We start from the raw sequence: 23,339 nt of genomic DNA on the forward strand, positions 1-23,339 counted from the left end.
CTGTACAACAGAAATTGGCAGAACACTGTAAATCAACTATAATGGAAAAAATAAAAATCTTTAAAAAAAAAAAAAAAAAGGTGGGGGGAGGTTGTAGGGACAGAGTGCCATCTACCTGAGCCACAAAGAGCTGGAACTCGTCAGGCAGAATCCATGAGCGGGGGTAGAAGTTGTACTCCTCAGGAAAGAGATTCTGCATGATTCTCACTGCTCTGCTCAGAGTAATTTTACGCACCATCTCCGTCATGCCTGAGGAGAAGAGAAGCTGTGAGGTTTTAACAACAGTGGGCCCCTAGCTATAAAACAGCCATTATTAGGGAATTTTAAAACCACCCACTTGACATAGTCACTTCTTCAGACAGGATTTAAAAAAAAAAAAAAAAAAAGGTATGAGTTGTTTCCCCACAGCGGTGATTCATGGTTTAGAAAGACCCAGCAAATTAATGAAACACTTGAGGTAAGAGGGGGATCTTTTTTTTTTTCTCCTTATAAAAATGAAGCATCAATTTGAAAGAATGAGTTTCCACCTAGTTTATTATTCCTTTCTTTGTCAGCCCCCTAGATAACGAATAAAGGGAAGAATTTATATCTTGCACTTAAAACTTAATATCCTCTTAAATGTGGGGGCCACCACACACACTTCTGGATCCCTTCCATCTTATACCCTAGAGAATATTGTTTGGTGGACTCTGGTTACATTATAAGAAACTTAATTAAGTTGCTTTGTTTTAATCTTTCATGAGTATTAAAGGTATAAAACAGAAAAATATACACCTTGCAGCCAAAAATCTGTCTCCTTGAAATAAGGACAAGAAGTGAAGCGGTAGCTACTATACTGTGATAGAAGCATAATTTTCTAGTTTAAAAGGGAAAAAATGGAATCTGTAGGAGTTCCTCAGTTACCAGTACGAAAACTGACATTGATCAGATCTTGTTAATTTGCCCACAGAGGATGGAAATGTTTCACTTATAAAACATTTTAAAAGAAGGGTGCATTTTTTTTCCCCCTTGGAACATCTTTTGAAACACTGACAAGAAAAGAAACTGAGTATCTAAGCAAATAGGTACAACTTATTTGAAATGTTAGGGTGTTTATTTCTTAAGGCAAATATCACTGCTCCAAAAAATGGAAACTAAAAATGGCCTTTGGCCTGAAAGTTCTATTAATGACCCTGGGAATTTGCTTAGCAAAGTCAATTTCAGTAGCAAGTACAAAGTTTCATGTCACCGTGGCATGTCCCAGTCACCACATTCCAATGGGCAGAATCAGAAATCATGAGGTTTCTCTAAACTCCCATGTTCAGGTGTGGGAATGAGAGTTTTAAGAATCTACTTTTTGGGAGTTCCCGTAGTGGCTCAGTGGTTAACGAGTTCGACTAGGAACCTCGGGGTTGCGGGCCTCGCTCAGCAGGTTAAGGATCCGACGTTGCTGTGAGCTATGGTGTAGGTCACAGACTCGGCTAGGATCCCGTGTTGCTATGGCTCTGGCGCAGGCTGGTGGCTACAGCTCTGATTAGACCCCTAGCCTGGGAACCTCCATATGCCACAGATGCGGCCCTATAAAGACAAAAAAATATGCTTCCCTTGGCATATTAAAAAGAGCAATAAAAATCTAAAGATCGCAACTTTAAGATGTCAGTTCCCAGGTTCTCAGTTCTCATTTAGAAGGAGATAGAAAAGGATTAAGTAAGAAATAAAGGAGCTTAAGAGGCACTAATAAACTATGCTCTGACACAGCCTCTCTGATAATAAAACTCACTGAGGACACTTTTCTGAATTTCCCAAGAAATCAGTATGAGTCTGGAAAATTGGAGCTATTTCCTTGTATTCTCCCATGAACTTAGAATTCTGGAGCTGAACACGAAGTACACAAAACAAAATGTTGATTTCTGTGGAAACCTTTTAGTTGTACTGAACATTTTGGTTATAGTATTAAACCAAAAGCCTTCATAACTGACTGTAACACAGCACCTTCCTGCAGATAGATGGTGCCTCCTGGCCCTAGAGTCTTGGGGTATTTGCCACGGCTTTTTTGTTTGTTTGTTTGTTTGTTTTGTCTTTTTGCCATTTCTTGGGCTGCTCCAGCGGCATATGGGAGGTTCCCAGGCTAGGGGTCTAATCGGAGCTGTAGCTGCCAGCCTACGCCAGAGCCACAGCAACGCGGGATCCGAGCTGTGTCTGCGACCTACACCACAGCTCACGGCAACGCCGGATCATTAACCCACTTAGCAAGGGCAGGGATCGAACCCGCAACCTCATGGTTCCTAGTCGGATTCGTTAACCACTGCGCCACGATGGGAACTCCCTGCCACGGTTTTTAATGGCAATGTTGACAGGGGGAAGGTTTGTGTTTAGAAATTCTTCAGCAGGTCAGGACTCGCACAACACAAATAGGAGTGCTGTGAATACAGAATGTGATTAGAACTTCTTTTCCAGAGAAGTTCTGTGAAAATCAGTGTCCAGCAAATTGAGTAAATACTCATTTTAAATCTGCTTGGCTCCGTTTATAATGGATCGTCAGTCCTCACACCAGCTAACAGGTCTGTTTCTGAGTTTACATTTGTGTCTGTCTCCAGGTAGTTCTTGACAAAAACCAGACAACTTAAGAAGCCTCGCTACAAGCCACTGGCTACTTTTCCCAGATGCTTCTGATCCGTGGGCTGTAGGCTGCATAGGCTGCTCACCCCTAACTTTGCCTGAATGCCTGTTTCTGGAAGGCGGCTGTGTAGACCTCCCTCCCTCACCACCGGACCTTTGTTCCTCCACCCTGTCCAAGCTGTGTTCTCACCCAGGGCTGCAGGGAGAAAGCATCTCTGACCCCTCACTAGACCCTATGCAGAAGTTTCTAGCATCCCTGCCTCTGGCAGTGGCTCAGAAACAGTTGTGGGCTGTGTCCTCTCTCAGGAAGTTGCTGACACGGCGAGCTGTGTTTCTAGCTGGGCCATGGCACATGTTCCCAAAGTAAATATGAGGGAGGTCACTGTCGGGCCCTACTGGCTGCAGACTCTGCCTCGCTGCAGCACCTGACCCCTACCTGTGACCCCTGCCAAGGCCCTGGGACCTATTCTGACCTAAGGTAGAAGCTCTAGGTCTAACCATCAGCTCCCCCCTGCTAAGAGTAGAAAGACTTTTTCTTTCTACTCCAGTTAGATAAGGATTTTTATCTATTTTTAACTATTTTATCTGTTTTAACTATTTTAACTATTTCTCTGAGGCTCCAGGGCTTATCGCCAAATTTCGGTCATCTGTCCTTGGCTCCCAGTGACTGAGTGGCTGCCTCAGCAATGCCTTTGCCCTGCTCTCCCCAGTGTTCCTCCTCTGCTCCCCCTAAGCCTCTGCTGCAAGGATTGGGGTTCTCCTGCCTGTGACTTGAGCCCAGCGGCTGGGCTCCCACAACCGCTACAAGTTCTTTGGTGGCTGGCTGCCTACCTGGGCTTCTCAAGGTCTATCCCTAGGTGTTCCTATAGTCGCAGTTCCCTATCAACTGGGAAAGGCCCCCAACTCAGGCTGGGGCTTCTCACCAAAGAGCTTGCCTCCTGCCACTGCTTCTGGGCCTGGGTTCTTCTGTCTGCTACTCGGGAGTCCCAAGACCTGGGAGGGTCTCGGGCCATGGGAGTGACAGGCAAGTGTCACAAAGTTTGAGTCTCAGGCTTGCCTACACGGATCTACTTAACCCAGTTTAAACAAACAAACAAAACAAAGTGAAACCATAATCTGAGCTACTTTGGTAGCACTATTCAAACCAAGTGTCATTTATAACACTAATCCTCGGCAAAAGCCTCTTATTCCCAACAACAAGTACTTGCAGATCCACCTTCCTCCCTCTGTCCCATAACCATGCATTGGTTCAGCTTTTGCCTGAATTCTGCAGTAGCCCCTTACCTTTCCTCTCTCAGCCTTCCCACCCCTCCAACCCTTGCCCTCCAACGGATCTTTCTAAAATGCGCACTGGCCCATGTCATTCTCTGGCTTAGAAATTTCTCAGTGGCTCCTCATGACCTTTGGTCCCTGCCTGTCACCTTGCCACTGCCCTATCACCCTTGACCCTTTCTAACTATCCTGGGCCACTTGCCCTTCATTGAATGAGCAACATGCAAAGCACATCTTTGCCCCACCTCTGCTCCCTTGACCTCAGGCCCATCCATCCCCGGAGGCTCCGTTCACATTCAATCCTCTTCTCCAGTATCCCTTGCCCTTCCTGACCCCCAAACAAATCTGGATCAAGTCACATGCCCTTGCTCCAGGCTTTCACAGCATCCCAAGCTTCCTCTGGCATGGCACTTATTTTGTGCTTGACGTCTCTCTCTCTTTTTTTAAGTTTTTATGTGAATATATTTCACTTTTCTTAGGTATGCACCTAGGAATAGAATCACTGGGTCATATGAAAACTTTTATCTTCAACTGTTTGAGAAACAAACAGATTGTTTTCTGAAATGGATGGATGAACCATTTCAAATTCATATCAACAATGTATGAGGATTCCAATTTCTTCATATCCTTGTCAACACTTTCTGTTGCCTCTTTGATTACCCATCTTAGTGTGAGGTGTACTTCATTGTGGTTTTAATTTGCATTTCCCTAAAGATTAATAATGTTTAACCTTTTTTTTTTATGGCTGTACAAGGCATATGAAAATTCTCAGTCTAGGGGTTGAATAGGAGTTACAGCTGCTGGCGACAGCCACAGCAACGCGGGACTCGAAGTAAGTCTGACCTACACCCAGCTCATGGCAATGCCGGATCCTTCAACCCACTGAGTGAGGCCAGGGATCAAACCCACCTCCCCATGAATACTAATTGGGATCATTACTGCTGAGCCACGAAGGGAACTCCTAATGTTCAATCTGTATATATGCTTAATACCTTCCAGGGAGAAATGTCTATTCAACCATTTGGTCCTTGTTTTCTTTTTAACTTATTACCTGTTTATTATAAAGGATATGACTTGGGACAAGGCAAATGGAAGAGGTGCACCTATCAAGGTGTTGGGGAGGGGACTGGGTGTGGATGACGTCTCTTTTTATGTGCTTTTCTCCTGGTCTTTGTATTCCTAGCCCAGGTCGCTGCTTGACAGATGGCTGCCCCCAGATCTCCCTCCTGGAGCCCCCTCTGGTCCTGACAAATCCCCCTCCTCATGGTGGGCTCTCAGGCACCACCTGCCACATGCAGCCATCTATCTCAGACCGGAAACTTGGCAAAAACCAGTTGCTTGTAAGCTAAGGATTGACAGTTCTGGACTTTCTTAAAGCAAAGACATATCTAAATCAGATTATTTTTAGTGAAAGTCTTAATTCATCGGTTAAGATATAATGACATATCTTGAAGGAAATTGCCCATAGAAAAGTGGCTAAAATCCTAACGTGCTGACACGAACAAAATAAATTACTTCCATATGTGTATCCAAACGTTTTCAGTTTATTCAGCAAGTGAAGCATTTATCCTTGCCTGGCACGTACACTAGGACTTGCTCTAAGTGATATACGATGCATACAAAATGCATTTTCAAATAATGGGATGTAGAAGAGACAGAAGATAAGCCTGAACACCAACTGGGGCCCAAGGACAGACCATTCTGTAATCAGCCTGTGGCTAAGGGTTGTCATCTCTCACGGGCCAGAAGGTGTGGCAGCTCTGGTCTACTGCCTAGCGGTTCGAGAGCCTGCTTTGTCATTAGTTAGGGTTAGGCTTAGGGTTAGGGTTAGGGTTAGGGTTTTGCTGTTAGTAAAAGTGTAAACTGTATGTTCTCATCATTGGCATGTGGACTAGGAGATGGGGCAAACCTGCTTCTTTAGAATGAATCTTCTTGGAGTTCCCGTCGTGGCGCAGTGGTTAACGAATCCGACTAGGAACCATGAGGTTGCGGGTTCGGTCCCTGCCCTTGCTCAGTGGGTTAAGGATCCGGCGTTGCTGTGAGCTGTGTTGTAGGTTGCAGACTCGGCTCGGATCCCGCATTGCTGTGGCTCTGGCGTAGGCTGGCAGCTACAGTTCCGATTAGACCTCTAGCCTAGGAACCTCCATATGCCGCAGGAGCGGCCCAAGAAATGGCAAAAAGACAAAAAAAAAAAAAAAAAGAATCTTCCTGTATCACCTTTAATGAAAGTTGTCCTTGGAGGGCATTTTTTTTTTCTGTATTTCTATTTGCATTCCAAATGCAGAGCTAAAGCCACTCCTTCCTTCCTACCCTCACTCCCCGCATGAGGCCTGGGCAAATGGGAAAATGTCAAGGAAGCCTCACTTGATGCTTCACGTCTTGGGACCTCTGTCCTCATTCGAAGAGTTGTTCTCTTCCAAATTATGTTCTCCTAATGTTCCCAAAAGATCTTTCAGTGGCATTAGAAGTCATCTTTTATGTGTAGCAAGGCAGAGAAAATAATAGCTATTCCAATAAACCACACAAGAACCCAGGCTGCGAGAGTCCTTCTTGTTCTCTGACAAAACCCTTTCTCCTCTAAGAACAAATCTGACCTTGGGTTAATTTTCTAGCTCTGTTCCCCAGGAAACCAATAAAGGTAGATAGTTAGCTGTGTGACTAGACAACAAAACATATGGTTAAAATGAGCCCCTATCGGCATCTTGCAAAAATGCCTGATAGGAAGCCACGGCTCCAGGCTCTCCTGAGGGTAGTGAATCCCATAACTGAGCCTGATCCTGGCGGGGACCCTGGAAGCTATGCTATGGGGTAGCTACATGAGCTGTTGGCTCTTCCAGGGTCTCAAAGTCAAAGCTGACCCACATCCACCATGTGGATCTTATCTCCCTGCACCTGAGCTTTCGCCTGAGGAGCTAGTCTACAATGACGCCACTGAAACGAAATGCATGACACTGACTGGCTGGCAAGCTGTGTTTCCTGTTCTGTCTCTTAAGTGAATCTCAGCCAGGTGGCCTATGGGCAGCCTGTTTGCTTAGTTGAAACACACACACACACACACACACACACCTGCCACCCCCAGTGGACATGGCATAACTTGCCAGTGTATAACGTACAGATACTGGGTTTTCTGAGAGGTGTTTTCTTAAAGATATGGCATGGAATGCAAAGAAAAAGAGTAAGGTGATTCTCCTTTTGAAAATAAGCATAAATGCAACACTAGAGAAAATGCCTCGGAGTCAGGCAACCATCCTCTGGGTGCAGCTATGTAACAATGATATAGAAACGTGGCTAAAGTTTGGGAGGAAATACAGAAATATTCACCTTGTGGTTTTCTTAAGTGAGGGATGGGATTCAGGGTGAAGTTCTTTAAAAAAATTATGATGGTATCCTATTTGGTTTGTGCATGTTGTGTTACAATTTCTGAAAATAGGTGAGCACTGTTTGGCAGCAATCATGCCCAGATTAACCAACTGTCCCTTCTCCCTCAGCCCTCCCACTCACCTGAACCACCCTCTTCACCTGCCGTTAAAAGCAATGAATAGCCGGAGTTCCCCTTGTGGCTCAGCTGACTGGTATCCATGAGGACTCGGGTTCCATCCCTGGCCTTGCTCAGTGGGTTATGAATCCTGCATTGCTGTGAGCTGTGGTGTAGGTCGAAGACCTGGCTCGAATCTTGCATTCCTGTGGCTGTGGTGTAGGCTGGCGGCTACAGCTCGGATTCAACCCCTAGCCTGGGAAATCTCCATAAGCCATGGGTGGGGCCCTAAAAAGACAAAATAATACTACTAATAATAATGAATAGCCATCATAGCGGAAGAGGGAGGTAGAGACTAAAAAAATAAAAAGACATATGGGGAGGCTGGGAGTGGAGAGAGGGGGTATCTTAGAGTGTTGGCTGTGCTATTTAGCTGGCACCGAGTCCCCATTGCAGTCTCACTAGATAACAGTCTCACCCTTCACATTAAAGGCAGAGGCTGTCAGCAGCTACTGTTCCCAGTGTGGAGACTGGTGTATTTGGATGAAAATGGCACTTACAAATAAATATGCAAATAATAAATAAATACAATAGTTAAAAAAATTAAAATGGTACCTCCAAATAGGATACTGAAAGAAAATGGAAGATGCTAACCCCATTGCTGTGATTAAAGCCCCAGAATTTTAGTACTTCTGTTTCCTGCAAATTAAATAGATTGCAGTGGTCTCTTTTTTTCTCATTTTGAGAATACAGTCCCCTCGTGACACCCCCATATTTTTTTTGTCTTTTTTGGGCCACACCCATGGCGTATGGAGGTTCAAAGGCTAGGGGCTGAATGAGAGCTGTAGCCATCAACCTATGCCACAGCCACAGCAACACCAGATCCAAGCCATGTCTGCAACCTACACCACAACTCATGGCAACGCCGGATCCTTAACCCACTGTTCTTAAGGCCAGGGATCAAACCTGCGTCCTCATGGATGCTAATCAGATTCGTTTACACACCCCCATATTATAATCTAAAACCCAAAAGGTGAAAATTACGTTCTTCCACTGGTGGCATTAGACCAGAAGAGCCTCTCGTTTTAAGTTTTTGAGCCTCCAGCTTTTAAACCCTTGGTGGGTGAAGTCCTGATCCCTTTCCCTGTCAAGGTCACGGCGCTGAGGCAGAGGGTGGGCAGCCATTCCTGATTCAGAGCCCTGTCTTAATTTTGATCTCAAAACACTGCCATGTTTCTGTCAGAGGAGTGGACCCTGAGACTCAGCCCTAGAAACATTTTTAAATGCCAACCACAACAGTGGATACCTGGAAACTTGTTCACTTGACCGGAGAATATGTCATTGTCGTGAAATGAAACTCCATGCCAGTAGATGTCACAAGGCAAGCGTCGGCCAAATGGGAACTAGAAGAAAGAGGGAAAATGTGATTAATGGCGGGGACAAGAGGAGCGGTTACCACGCTGAGTGTCGACAGTGTACAGATGCCCAGCGCCCAGGAGCACATGGTGTGAGTTCACCCTCACAATAGGCATGTGAAGCGGCTGACGTTCCTTCCCATTTTATAGGTGAAGAAACAGACTCAGACAGGCTAGGTCACTTTTCCAGGGTCACGGCCGCTAAAGGGCAGAGTTCTGATTCTGCATGACAGGCACGATATGAGTGGTTTTATAGGCACTCTTTCATCTGGGGTCTCACAACTATCCTAAGTAGGATTGCTCCCATTTCACTGATGAGAAAATTGAGGCTGAGAGAAGTACTGTAACGTGCTCAAGGCTGCACAGAGCTGGTGTTGGAGGAGTCAAGATCTGAATCCAGGTCTACCGAAATTCTAACCCATGCTTCCTTTCTCTGAAAACTGCCATGTTCAAGCCAGTCCCTCAAAACAAGCTTTCACAATCTCCCTCCCTCTCTCTCTCTCTCTCTCTCTCTCACACACACACACACACACACACTCACACAAGGTCCACAAGGGTGGGATGTATCCCCAGCACCTAAAACAGTCCCTGGCATTCGACGGACTTCTCAGATGAATAAATGAACAAACCGGGAGTGGTCCTCTGACTCACAATGAGATAACCAGATTCTCTCTTCCAGAAATTTGGAAATCAGAAATGCTGGGCAGCCTCTGTCAGCCCATGAACTGGAAGTGATCAAAAGCCAGAGCCAGGCAGCTGTGCTTGGCCATGAGCACAGAGAAGCAAAGGCAGCCAGTCTACTGAGAAAGGAGAAAGGAACAGGTGCAGGGAGAGAAGCAGAGACGAGGCCATGTGGCCTTGGCAACATAGACCGAGTGACCCCAGTTCCCAGGGCTCCTAGGTCCTAAGCCCAGACACTTCTGATCCTGGCTGTCCCTTCTATCCTTGGATCCTGAAAGGCAGTCTCACGCCCTTAGACTGCATTCCCTTTGCACAGGCTGTAGGGTTTCGAAGATTTGCAACCAGATGATCCCTCACTGAGACAAAAGGTCCTGCTCTTTCTACCACATCTTTCTGCCTCTTGCAGTTGTCAACAAGTTCTGGGAGTTCCCTTCATGGCTCAGTGGTTAGCAAACCCAACAAGGATCCATGAGGATGTAGGCTGGACCCCTGGCCTCATTCAGGGGAGGCATCTCCATGAGCTGTGCTGTAGGTTGCAGAGGTGGCTCAGCTCCTACTGTGGCTGTGGTGTAGGCCGGCAGCTGTATCTCCACTTCGACCTCTAGACTGGGAAGTTCCATATGCCATGGGTGTGGCCCTAAAAAGCCAAAAAAGTTCTGCATTTACACAACGTATTTTTTAAATGTGTAACTCAGATGATCCTTGTTAAGGGAGAAGAGTGAGGACATGTTAGTTCATCTTTAGAACCTGCTTGTTAAAAGTCCAAATGAAGAGAAATGCCAACCCATTAAATAAAATCATCCAATTTTCCCATTCTAAGACTATAGTTAATCAAAATTTTTATCTGCTCCGAGTTGGGAGGGCTAAGTTCCAAAGGAAGAGCACAGCATTACTAATGAAGTGATGGTGACGCAGTGCTTTCAAACGACTCCAAATTAAAACGAAGGCAAACAGACTCCAGCCCTTTAAATCATTCACATTATTTCAAAACTCTGCCAAAGTGAAGCATATGTTACCCACTCGATTAGCATTAACAACTTCCATCTATAGTTTATAGCACTTCACTCATTTTCTTTGCATCCAATGGACTGAAGTTATTAATTCAGTAGTCATAAATACAAAGAGATACAACATATGTTATTTTCTTCCAGCTGCTAAATACTATTATAGAGAAGGGAAAAATAACCAGAGAGGCTTCTCCAAAAAGCCAGTATCCATGCAAACTTTACTAAGATCCAAGTGGCTTTGCTGCCCACACTGTAAGACCAACACCTGCTCCATGTCAGCAGAAAACTGACTCCTTATCACCCTCATAAACACCTTTCCATCCTTGCCACTTCCATGATTCCTAAATCAACCCTTCATCCAGAGCCCTTAGTTCATTCAGTTTTGATAAATAGTCTTTTTAAAAATAAATTTATTCAAAATAATTACTGTGTGCCAGGAACTGTACGAGGTGCTGAGCACAAAGAATACAGTGTTACATAGGTCCCAGGACCTTATAATCCCACGTCTTTTTTAAGATCTTTTTTTTTTTTTCTTTTTTGAAGGCCACACCTGCAGCACTATGGAAGTTCCCAGGCTAGGGGTCAAATCAGAACTACAGCTGCCAGCCTACACCATAGCCACAGCAATTCCAGATCCTAGCCGTAGCTGTGACTTATGCTGCAGCGCACGGCAACACCAGATCTTTAACCCACTGAGCAAGGCCAGGGATCGAACCTGTATCCTCATAAATACTATTTGGCTTCTTAACTGCTCAGCCACAATGGGAACTCCTTAAGATATTTTTTAAAAACTGCTCAATAGTTAACATCATGCTCAATGGTGCAAGACTGAAAGCGTTTCCTCTCGTATCAGGAATGAGACAAGGATACTCACTTTCACCACGACTGTTCGACATAGTATAGGACATTCTAGCCAGAGCAATAGGCAATAAAACAGAGATAAGAGGCATCGAAAATGGAAAGGAAGAAGTAAAATTATCTGTTAGCAGATGACATGATCGTATATGCAGAAAACCCTAAAGATTACACACACACACACACACAGAGCTAGAAATAATAAGTGAATTCGGCAAAGTTGCTGGATACAAAATCAGTACACAAAAATCATTTGTTTTTCTATATACTGACCATGAACAATTCGAAAAGGAAATTAAGAAAACAATTCAATGTGCAATTACATGAAAAAGAATAAAATACTTAGGAACTAACCAAGAGGGCAAAGATGTGTATACTGAAAATTACACAGTGCCGCTGAAAGAAATGAAAGACACACATAAATGGAAAGATATCCCATATTCAAGGATGGGGAGACTTTATATTACGAAGATGTCATCACTATTCAAAGTGATCTACAAATTCAATGTAATCCCTACCAAAATTCCAGTAACTTTTTTCCAGAAGTAGAAAAATCCATCCTAAAATTCATATGAAATCTCAAAGGACCCCAAAATAGCCAAAACAATCTTGAATCTGTCACACTCCCTGATGTCAAAACTTATAACAAAGGTACAGTAATCAAAACAGTTCATAAAACAACAAAGAGTACTACTATGCACCCTATATTTGAATGGCCAAAATCCAAAACACTAACAACACCAAGAGCTGACAAGAAGATGCAGCAATGGGAATTCCCGACATGGCGCAGTGGTTAACGAATCCAACTAGGAACCATGAGGTGGCGGGTTCGATCCCTGCCCTTGCTCAGTGGGTTAAAGATCCAGCGTTGCTGTGAGCTGTGGTGTAGATTGCAGACGCGGCTCGGATCCCGCGTTGCTGTGGCTCTGGTGTAGGCCGGAAGCTACAGCTCCGATTCGACCCCTAGCCTGGGAACCTCCATATGCCGATGGAGCGGCCCAAGAAATGGCAAAAAGACAAAAAAAAAAAAAAAAGAAGATGCAGCAATGGAAATTCTCATTCATTGCTGGTGGAAATGCAAAATGGGACAGCCACTTTGGAAGATAGTTTGGCAATGTCTTATAAAACTAAACATACCCTTACCATATGATCCAGCAATTGTGCTCCTGGGTATTAACCCAGATTAGTTAAAATTTATGTCCACAAAAGCCCTCCACACAAGTGTTTATAGCAGCTTTATTTGTAATTGCTAAGACAGAAACAACCAAGATATCTTTTCGTAAGCGAATGGATAATAAACCATGGTACGGCCAGACAATAGAATCTTATGGTGTTTTTTTTTGTTTGTTTGTTTGTTTTTCTTCTTTTTACAGCCTCACCTGCTGCATATGGAAGTTCCCAGGCTAGGGGTCGAATTGGAGTTGCAGCTGCCAGACTACGCCACATCCCTGATAACACAGGATCAGAGCTGCATCTGCGACCTACACCATAGCTTATAGCAACACCAGACTGAGTGAGGCCAGGAATCGAACGCCCATCCTCAGAGAGACAACATCAGGTCTTTAACCCACTGAGCCACAATGGGAATTTTATTTAGTGCTAAAAAGAAATGAGCAAGCAAGCCATGAGAAGACATGAAAGAACCTTAAATGCATACTGCTAAGTGAAAGAAACCCATCTGCAAAGGCTACATACTGTATGATTCCAATTACTAGACATTCTGGAAAATGCAAAACTACAGAGACACTAAAAGGATCAGTGGTTGCCAGGAGTTAGGGGAGAGGGAAGAATGAACAGGTAAAGCACAGAAGATTTTTAGGGCAGTGAGACTGGTCTACGTGATACCATAATGGTGAATACGTGTCATTATACATTTGTCTAAACCCACAGCGCGTGCACTAACAGAAGTGAAACTAATACAAACTAAAGACTTTGGGTGATAATGATCTGTCCTTGTAGTTGCATTGATTTTTAACAAATATATCATTCTGATGTGGAATTTTGATAGCGCATATGTGAAGGCAGTGATTATACAGGAAATCTATGTTCCTTCTGTTCAATTTTTCTGTGAACCTAAAACAGCTCTAACTCAAAAATATTAAAAATAAATTAAAAAAAAAATACCCAGCACGGTACTGGCATAAAGGCAGACATATAGACCAATGGAATAATAGAGAGGACCCAGAAATAAACCCTTGAAAATCAAATGATTTTCAACAAGAAGGACAAGATTATTTAATGGTGAAAGGATAGTCTTTCCAACAACTGGTGTTAGGAAAACTGGATATCCACATTAAAAAAAAAGAAAGATGAAGTTGGATTCTTACCTTGTACCATATACAAAAATTAACTCACGGAGCTCCCATCGTGGCACAGTGGTTAACGAATCCAACTAGGAACCATGAGGTTGCAGGTTCAACCCCTGCCCTTGCTCAGTGGGTTAAAGATCCAGCATTGCCGTGAGCTGTGGTGTAGGTTGCAGACACGACTCAGATCCCACGTTGCTGTGGCTCTGGCGTAGGCTGGCGGCTACAGCTCCAATTAGACCCCTAGCCTGGGAACCTCCACATGCCACAGGTACTGCCCTAGAAAAGGCAAAAAGACAAAAAAAAAAACACCTCAAAGTGGGTCAAAGACCTACTCCTAAGAACTAAACTGTGAAACTCTTAGAAGAAAATACAGGGATAAGTTTCATGACATTAGACTTGGACTTAGAAAGGATTTTTTAGATATGTCACCAAAAGCACAAACAACAAAAGACAAAATAAATAAATTGAACTTCATTAAAACTACTGCATCAGGAGTTCCTGTCGTGGCACAGCGGTTAACAAATCTGACTAGGAACCATGAGGTTGCGGGTTCCATCCCCGGCCTCACTCAGTGGGTTAAGGATTCAGCATTGCCGTGATCTGGCATTGCTGTGGCTCTGGCGTAGGCCAGCAGCAACAGCTCCAATTCAACCCCTGGCCTGGGAACCTCCATATGCCGAGGGTGCCATCCGAAAAAAGGATGAAAGACAAAACAAAAAACCAAAAAACTTCTGCCTCAAAGGACATTGTCAACAGAATAAAAGGGCAACCCATGGAATGGGAGAAGATATTTGGAAAATCATCTAACTGATAAGTGATTAATATTCAGAATATAGTTTGAAAAACCCCTACAACTCAACAAAAACAACTCAATTTAAAAAATGGGCATAAGACTTGAATAGGCATTTCTCCAAAGAAGATATACAGATGGCTAATAAGCACATGAAAAGATACTCAACATCACTAATTATTAGGAAAATGCAAATCAAAACCACTTCACACCCATTAGGGAGACTATTATAAAAAATAATAATAAAAGGAAATAACAAGTGTTGATGAGGATATAGAGAAATTGGACCCCTTGTGCATTGGGAATGTACAAAAACCACTGTGGAAAACAAAAATTACCACACGATCCAGAAATCAGGGACTCAAACAGATACTGGTACACAAATGTTCAGAGCAGCGTTATTCATGATAGCCAAAGGTAGAGACAGCCCGTGTCCACTGACTGTCCATCAACAGATAAACAAAATGTGGAATATACACAGACACACTGTAAAATTACTTAGCCTTAGGAAAGAATGAAGTTTTGACCCCTGCTACAACATGGATCAACTCTGAAGACATTAGGCTAATTCAAGTAAAGCCAGACACCAAAGGACAAATGTTGTATGATTCCACTTACATGAGGTAGCTAGCTAGAGGAGTCTCAGAGACAGAAAGTAGAATGCTGATTTTCAGGGGCGGGGGGGGGGGGGGAGGGAAAATGGGGAGTTATTGTTTAACCAGCACAGAGCTTCAGTTTTCCAAGAGGAAAAAGTATATGGAGATGGATAGTCATGATGATTGCACAACAATGTGAGCGTATCGCATGCCACTGGATTGTACACGTAAAGACAGTTAAATTTTATGTTATGTGTATTTTACAATAAAACAACAACAACAAAACTGTCTAGGCTTCAGGGGAATGAGAAGCCCTTATTCTGAGAAGCCTACTGATGCCTTCTCCCTCCTCAATAGCCCAATGGTCAGCAAGTCTTCCGGTTTACCTCCTCATTTAGTGGAAGTTTCCTTTCCTCCTTAATCCCTGCTGCCTTAACTCAGGGCCTCATTTCCCATTTCTCAGGATCTTATCTCCTAGATAAGGACGACACCAGCCTCCTCCCCAACCTTCCCCACCACCCCCGGGATCTCCCCATCTAGTCTACCCAGTACACAGAGGTGGTTCTGACACAGCTCTGACCATGTCACTGCTTAGAACCCTTTAATGCCTCCCCATGGACCATAGGATTAAGTCTAAGCCCCAAGCCTGGTCCCGAAGATGCTCCCCTAACTCGCCTCTGCCAATCTGCTCGCCTTCAGGTGGGCTGTGGACACCTTGGGCATGTGCACGGTCACTGCCAGACCACCTCTGACATGAAGCACACAGCACTTTTCTGTTCTGTCGCCTGGGTTTCTAGGTGCCATCCCCTCTGCCTGGGATCTTTGGCCTCACCAGCCTCCCTCTCCTTCCATGAAGCTGTCTTGCCAGCTCTCCCCTCTGGGCGGCATCCAGCACCTACACCCTTCACGAGATATTCAGCAACAGCTCATCTCTAAGTCTGTCTGCTTCCCTGCTCTGTGGACTCTCAGACAATGAAGACACCTTCCTCATCACGTGTATCTCTAAAGCCAAGCCAGAGACTTTATTTTCAACCTTTGGGACCCAGAATGCCTTTGAGATTCTCTCCAGAAAGACACACAAGGCACATAATTTTCCATGTGATTTAGGAGAATTCAAAGACTCCCTGAAGCCCCTAGTTGTTCCCAGACACCATTGTTAGCAACATCTGCAGTGCTTTTCCTGAATGAACACATGCAGAAAAGGGCCTTATAAATAGCAGCTACTCAAATACATTGTCATCACTGTCACCATCAAAGTTAGCATTTATGTGATGCTTATTTCCATGCCTATGTGTTAAGCACTTCACATATATTACCTCATTTAATCCTCACAACAAAGGAACTTCTATTAGTCCTACTTACAGAGGAAGGAACCAAAGCTTGGGGAGAGCCAATAACTCTCCCAAGGACACAGAGCTAGTAAGGGTAGAGTCAGGATCAGGTCCAGGTGTGCATGATCCCAAGATCCAGGCTTTTAACGACCACAACACAACTGCTCTTGAACTATCACTACGGTGGGAATGAGTCACCCTTGAACTATGATAACTAATCTACCCTCACCACACATGCTACCATCTTCGCCAAAAAGGAAGTTCCTCCCTTAGCAAAGACACCTGTGTGGACCCCAAATCCTTTTCTCTCTTGCCCAGAAGGACTTTAAAAAGAAAAAAATAATTAAAAAACCTTGCAGAATTGCTGGGCTCTAAGGAGAACTGAAACCATTATGTTCTTTGAGCATTTCTGTGCCTGAGGAACTGATGTTCCGGTAGCTCTTCTAATGGCCCAAAGAGCAAGTTCAAACCCCCCGGGGGATTTTGCAAAATGAAATTTCACAGTGAATGCTGATGAAAGCACAGTTCACCTTTCTTATACTTTGTGAACTATTTTCTTCATAAAGCTTCTTCATGAACAGAAAACCTTTCAAGTGATTGGGCATGAAAGTGGCAAATAAGCTTTGATGTGGGCAAGCATATGTGTAAAGCATCTTCAGGGGAAAATAGCCCAGCTGCTGCTTTCAAAGGAGGGGCCCAAGGCCCTGGGTGGAGGGCGGGGACACACAGGTACAGCAGCCAGAGTAACACACTCGGACTCAGAAGACCTTGGCTCAAGCCCCAACCCACCACATCCCTCCCAGAGACCTTGCTGCCCTGCCCCTGCCCCTCTAAGCCTCATTCGCAAAGGGGGAAATGGCAGCAATAAAACCTGTCAGCCTCCCAGGGGTGCTGTGTAGACTGAGGAAAGGCACGGGAAAGCACTTTGTAAACAGTTGATTGCTGTTATAGGGAGGTGTTATTATTTTTAATGTCCAAGGAAATCACCTTGATGAGTAACTTCAATTAAAAAAGATGCCAACCAAATATCAAGACTCATTAGGACAGCTCTTGAATGAGAATGCCAACACCACGGTGTACCTGTCCCTGGGAAACCCGCGATGCCCTCAGGCTGAGATAATAGTTTTCTCTCCAGCGCTCCTGTTGCACCCTGGGAACCTGTACAGCCACTGCCTTGGAGTGTGTTATGTTTACATGACTGCCTCCCCATCAGACAGAATATGTTTCCTGTTAGAGGCATCCAATTCTTCTTTCTACCCTCTCCCCCACCGACCCATTGCGGGGGGCGGGGGGGAGTGGTAGGCAGCCTCTAAGCCAGCCCCGACTCATCCCTGCCTCTTAGAATTCATCCTCTGTGTAGTGTCCCCCCCCACACTGTCACAAGCTTTGTCTATGTGACCAGTAGCCACAACAGAATCTCAATTCTGAAGGATATCTTTATGCAAAGACAGGGCCATCTTTGTCTCTCTCTCCATCTCTGTCTCTCTCCTGCCCTCCTCACTCTCATTATCACTCACTTTGAGGAAGCCTAGGGTAAGGTGAGAAATCAAAGCCTCCTGCCAATGGCCGTGTGAGCGAGCGTGGAAGTGGACCCTGCAGTCTCAGTCAGGTCCTCGGAGACCGTGGCCCTGGCCCAGAGCCTGACTACGGCCTCGTGAGAGGCTCTGAGCCAGAACCCCCAACTAAGCCACTCTCAGATTCCTAACTCTCAGAAACTGTGTGAGATAATAAATGGGTGCTGCTGTAAGCTGCTGGACTGCGGGGAGATTTGTTACACGGCAAAGTAGATAACGAATACACCATTCCAGTCTTAGCACATAGTCACAGATGAAGCAAGTATTCTGAGAATGAAGGTATTTCAGACTAATTTGTCCCTACAATAAGTATTATACTTGCTATTTATTGGGCACTTAATTATGTGCCAGGTTTCTTATATATATGCCTCCCTTTTGACATGAAAAAAAAAAAAAATACAATCCCATTGCTAGTAAGTGGCAAACCCAGAATTTGAAGCCGTGTTGGTTTATTTCCAAAGATTGTGCTCTTTCAACTCCACTAAGCTAGATGGATGAATAAATGGATAATCTAGGAAAAATAAATGAGGACATACATCTATTTAAAAAATGAGTTGTGGTTAACATTTCAAGGAAGAATGGAGCACAGAAGACTCCACAGAAAGCTGAGTGAGACCAGGAGGTACTGAGCAATTGCCCTTCAAGAATGAGCTAAAAATTTAGCTCTCTTCTCTTCAATCAAGAAAGCAAGCTGATGCAGAAAATTCCTGAAGGGTATGCCAAGTGTGAGCATTTCAAAAGAAGGGGAGCCCCTTTCCAGCCTGAGAGAGGGAGGCCAGCCCAGCCTGCTCCTCTGCTGCTCATGCCCCAGCTAACAGCATTGCTCTCCTCCCAGCTGGATGACAAGAGACCCAGCTGAGAGGCCGTAGGGCGGGAGGGGTGGGAGTGGGGGAAATTCCAGGCTCAATCTTATGGATGGAAAATGTGACTGATGAGAAAAGCCTCCCCACACCATCCTGGTGAGGGATCTGCCAGCTTCCTGATCACTGCCTCTTTGGATGGGGCTTTGAGGAAAGCCCGCATGTGGAACAACGCCAAGCCTGTTTCCTCGGTGGGAACAATCATGGCAGTGAGTGGGTTATTAGATGGTTATTAAGATGCTTAGCATTGTGCCTGGCACACGATATGCCTGGCACACAGTAGGTGTTTAAAAAACACTGGTTTCCTTCTTTTCTCCTATTCTTTCCCATCTCCTTTTCCCCTGCATATTGGCTGGTAAGATCTTATCCAAAGGAGCTGGTGGACAGAGCTACTTTCTAGGACGAGCCTAAGGTTAAACACACTTAAGCTGGAGCCCACAGGTTCTCCTGGGTGTGCACCTAACCTCTAGGGAAATAGAGCACATGCACAAAAGCTCCTTGACTGGAGTTTAGGAACTTGGACTCCAATCTCAGGCCCGGCAATGACCAAGGGCCTTGGTTTCATCACCTGGGAAAGAAGAACAGCAAGTCCTCCTGATAGGGATGGGGTAGGATAGTTGCTCGGATGGTTGTGGGGGTCCCAGTGGGGGACAATGGATGGAGAGAGTGCTCTGGGGAATTTTGGGGGATCACCAGAACAAGGCAGGCTTGCTTGACTAGCGGAGAAATGCCTCAGGTCATTGGATGGGGGATGGGGTGAGGCCTGCATTCAGGTTCAGACCAAGGGCAGGAGTTTAAGGACCACCCTTCTGCTGATCTGAATAAGCACCAGGACAGTCCTAGTTTGACCTGATAGGGTCAAATACTCTCTTACTGGATACCAAGGAGGAGCTACTACTGGAAGAAAGAGGAAGAGGCAGTCTTTTCCCACCATTTCCCTTGGATTATAAAAATATAGCCCACCTATTCCTCGGGGCAGAGCCTCCGTGCCTGCCCACTTGCATCTCTCACAAGCGTCCTATCTTAATAAATCTATTTCTTGCCTATCACTTTCTCTCGCTGAATTCCTTCTGCACAGAGGCACAAAGAACCTGAACCTCAGTGAGTCCAGATACCGGGTGAGTGATTCTAATTTAAAAACTGTAGGTTCAAGTCCCAATCTGGGTTTAGGCTGAATTTGAATCCCAGCATGTAGGTTCAAGTCCCAGTCTGGGTTCTGGCTGTGTTCAAGTCATAAGTGCTGTCAGTTTCACTTTCTCACAGGCGGTGTCTTAAAGTGAAAGAGCCTTTGGAAACAGCCTGGCACATAGTAGGAGCTAAAGGAGTCCAATTTGGAATATTGAGAGCGGGTTTCTTAGACTGTTCTTCACCTAATTAAGTCCCTTGGTGAGAAGGGCAGAGATGAAGAGCCCCCAGATTTCCCCAAAGGTTGAGAAAGCAGAGGTTGGCCCTCCTGCAGATCCACTTAAAAAACAATAATGAATCAGAAGAAGCTCCCGGAATGCAGGAGTTAGCCTGGGGGCAGAGGCAGATCCTTAACAGATGAACGGTTCCATGACAAAGTGCTGTGTCAGAGCCCACAGGGTGCAACTGCTTCTGCCCCAGGTGAGGAAAAGTTTCACCAAGGAGGGGCCATTTGAACTGAGTGTGAAGTCAGCTTCGGCCAGGCAGAGATGAAGAGAAAGAGAAATCCCCGAGGGGAGAGTGCATGCCAGGCAGGGGGTCTGGGAGAGTGTGGTGCCCGCAGCCCAGGGGCAGAGCTGGAGAGGTCCCTGAGGCCTGACTGATGGTGAGGGGCTCCCAGGGCAGGCTGAGGAGCTGGAACTTGACTCTGCAGGTGGAAGAGAGCAGAGACAAGTCCTCAGGCGGGGCTGAGCGGGAAGGCTAGAGGCTGGAATGGAGAAGGGGGGGGTGTAGAGAGAGACTGGGGGCAGCCAGCCCCGTCACCAGATCCATGAGGAAGCCAAGGCTGGGAGCAAGGGGACGGAGTGGGAGGATTGAATGGGGAAGAAAGAGAGTGCGCTGGGAGGAGGGACCAGGTGGGCAAAGGCGCAGATATCAGTTGCAAGAGGAAGAACCCTTCGGACAGCCTTGGACTTTGAAGGAGCCCTTTCTCCAATGCCCATGGCTGACCTTCCTGCCTCACCAAACTGGCTGGAGAGCCTCCCACAGGGATAACTGGCGCTGCTGAGGAGACTTCCAGTTTAATAAAGGCGCCAGCTGGCTCCAATGGGTTTCCTGGGAAGACCATAATTATTCATCCTCTAATAGAGCCAGTAAATATAGCAAGAGGATAAGCAATTAACAACCTTTTGCTGGAATGTAGCAATGCTTGTGATCTATGAAGTTTCTTTTCCTGTTACTTCTTTGTTATTGCAAATATGATACTCCCGGTAAGCGTGCCATTTGTTGTTCGCCAAGTTAATCACCAAAGCCTGTTGTATTTTTTATTAAATCCATTCATTATCATTGACTCAAATGAATTAAAGCTGGAGGAGGGCTGTCGTCCACCTTGCTTCTGATTATAACACGTTTAATGAGATCAAAACAGTTACCAAACAATTTAACCACAGAAAACAAGCCCATGTTAGCAGGAGGGGAAGGTAGCCTTGGCCCTTTCATAGTCTCCATGCCCCAGAGCAACCTCCTCCAGTTATTTATTCTGGTGTCTGATTTCCCACCCGTAAAGGATCTGTATTAGTGGTAGTTATATTAGGCAAAAGAAAAAGAAAAACTTCACCAACTTCTAAAGTGATTTACCTCTTGGCTTGCAGTTTTAATTAAAATTCCAGTTTATTTAGCAAATAGCTCTGAAAAGATTAGCTACCAATTTAGCACTATGTTCTTTTTCCACTCTCCAATTCATAAGGGTGACACAAACAACAATATAAGCACATTTAATGACTCTTACTCCATCCCATCATAATTCAGCCTATGGAAAAGAGCTCCAATATCAATTATAAATTATAAATTAACTCCATTATGCTTTGCAAAATTCTCAACAGTAATTTCTCTGCTCTCTACTCCCTCACTGTGGGTAAATGATAGCAATTCACCACGAGGCCTCAAATTACCCAGTCTCTTCCACATCGAAAGTTCAAATGTGTTTATTAACTGGAATGGAAACAAAGCAAATCAGGTTTCCATTTCAGCAGCACCTTCTCCCACCCGGGATATCAAACAGCTTCTCCGAGGTCACTTCTGACAGCTCTTAAGGCTGCTCATCCCCAGTTGACCAGCTACCCAGGCCAGTTCGATACTTTCCACGATGGCAACTCCCACCAGAAAGCTAATCTAAAGGTGCCATGTTTAGCTGAAACATCAGTTCAGTTCATTCAGCATCCAAGCAAGTCATGTCTTTGAGCTGGTCGGCACGCTCAGGGAAGGCTGGGAGGTCCCACATATGGGTTAGTGATAGGAGACAAAGCGGGAGGGGTTAAAACAGGACAAAGGACGCCGTCCTCATCTTCCCTGTCTAGGCTCATGGTGCATTGTTGTAAAGCCTGTAGCCACCATCTTACTCAGTATGTACTACGTGCCTGTGTCAGAGCTAAGCTCTTTACTCACACCGTCACTTTCAATCTCCACACAACCTGGAGAATAGCTGCCATATCCTCATTTCACAGAAGAGGCAACTGAGGCTCTGAGAGCTAATTTTTTTTCTTTTTCTTTTTCTTTTTTTTTTTTCTTCCATACCTGTAGCGTATGGAAGTTCCTAGGCTAGGGGTCAAATCAGAGCTACAGCTGCTACCCTATGCCACAGCCATAGCAAAACCAGATCTGAGCCATATCTATGACCTACACCTAAGCTCACAGCAACACCCGATCCTTTAACCCACTGAGTGAGGCCAGGGATCAAACCTGCATCCTCATGGATACTAGTTGGGTTGTTTCCCCTGAGTCACAATGGCAACTCCAAAGAGCTAATTCTTTTCTTTTTTTTTTTTTCTTTTTTCAGAGAGCCAATTCTTGATGAGAAAGAGAGAAGTTGACAAGGACACTAGACAAGGGAAATGTTTTCCCATGGAAGGAAGCAACAGTACGTGTAAAGACCTAGCAAAGAGCAACCAACAGTAGGGAGATCCAGGTCCTCCAGTCTGTGGCCACCAACACACTGAGCTGCCTTGGGCATTACTGGATCTCTTGGGCCTCTTTCCCCATTTGCCACATGCAGGGTATTTCCTATTGTAGAAATCTACGAGGGCCTGCTCTTCTTTCCAACAACTCAGTATGATTTGTGCTAACCCCAAAGCACCCAGTGCTGCTGCAGCAATGTACCTGAGGAACAAAGAAGTTTCCCCAGAGGACTTACTTGCCCCCCCAACTCATTTGCTACTCCTGACCCACAAAACCAGCCTGTAATCTCCTGAAGACATCCCACTGCCATGAGTTCCTTGAATCATACATCACATATTACTAAGAATTAATATACTGTATGATTATTTCTATAATAATAAAAAATTGTAACTATTTATTGAGTTTATATTATGCACTGTGTACTTTATATGTGCCGTCTCAATTCACCCTCACAAGAGCACTCTCAAGCAGGTAGATACACTGCCCTTCCATTTAATAG

At 45.0% G+C, this 23,339-nt stretch overlaps 1 protein-coding gene across 1 annotated transcript in view; it reads right to left on the reverse strand.

The window, feature by feature from the left end:
• TTLL11 (tubulin tyrosine ligase like 11) overlaps nt 1-23,339 on the reverse strand; it is a 255,043-nt gene that overhangs the window by 192,746 nt on the left and 38,958 nt on the right. The window contains 2 exon segments of the mRNA XM_047768318.1: nt 116-249; nt 8,652-8,748. Of these exon segments, the coding sequence (XP_047624274.1) occupies nt 116-249; nt 8,652-8,748 (231 nt within the window).

Source organism: Phacochoerus africanus, chromosome 2 (genome assembly GCF_016906955.1).
Source record: "Phacochoerus africanus isolate WHEZ1 chromosome 2, ROS_Pafr_v1, whole genome shotgun sequence".
In the NCBI taxonomy this organism is placed as follows: Eukaryota; Metazoa; Chordata; class Mammalia; order Artiodactyla; family Suidae; genus Phacochoerus; species Phacochoerus africanus.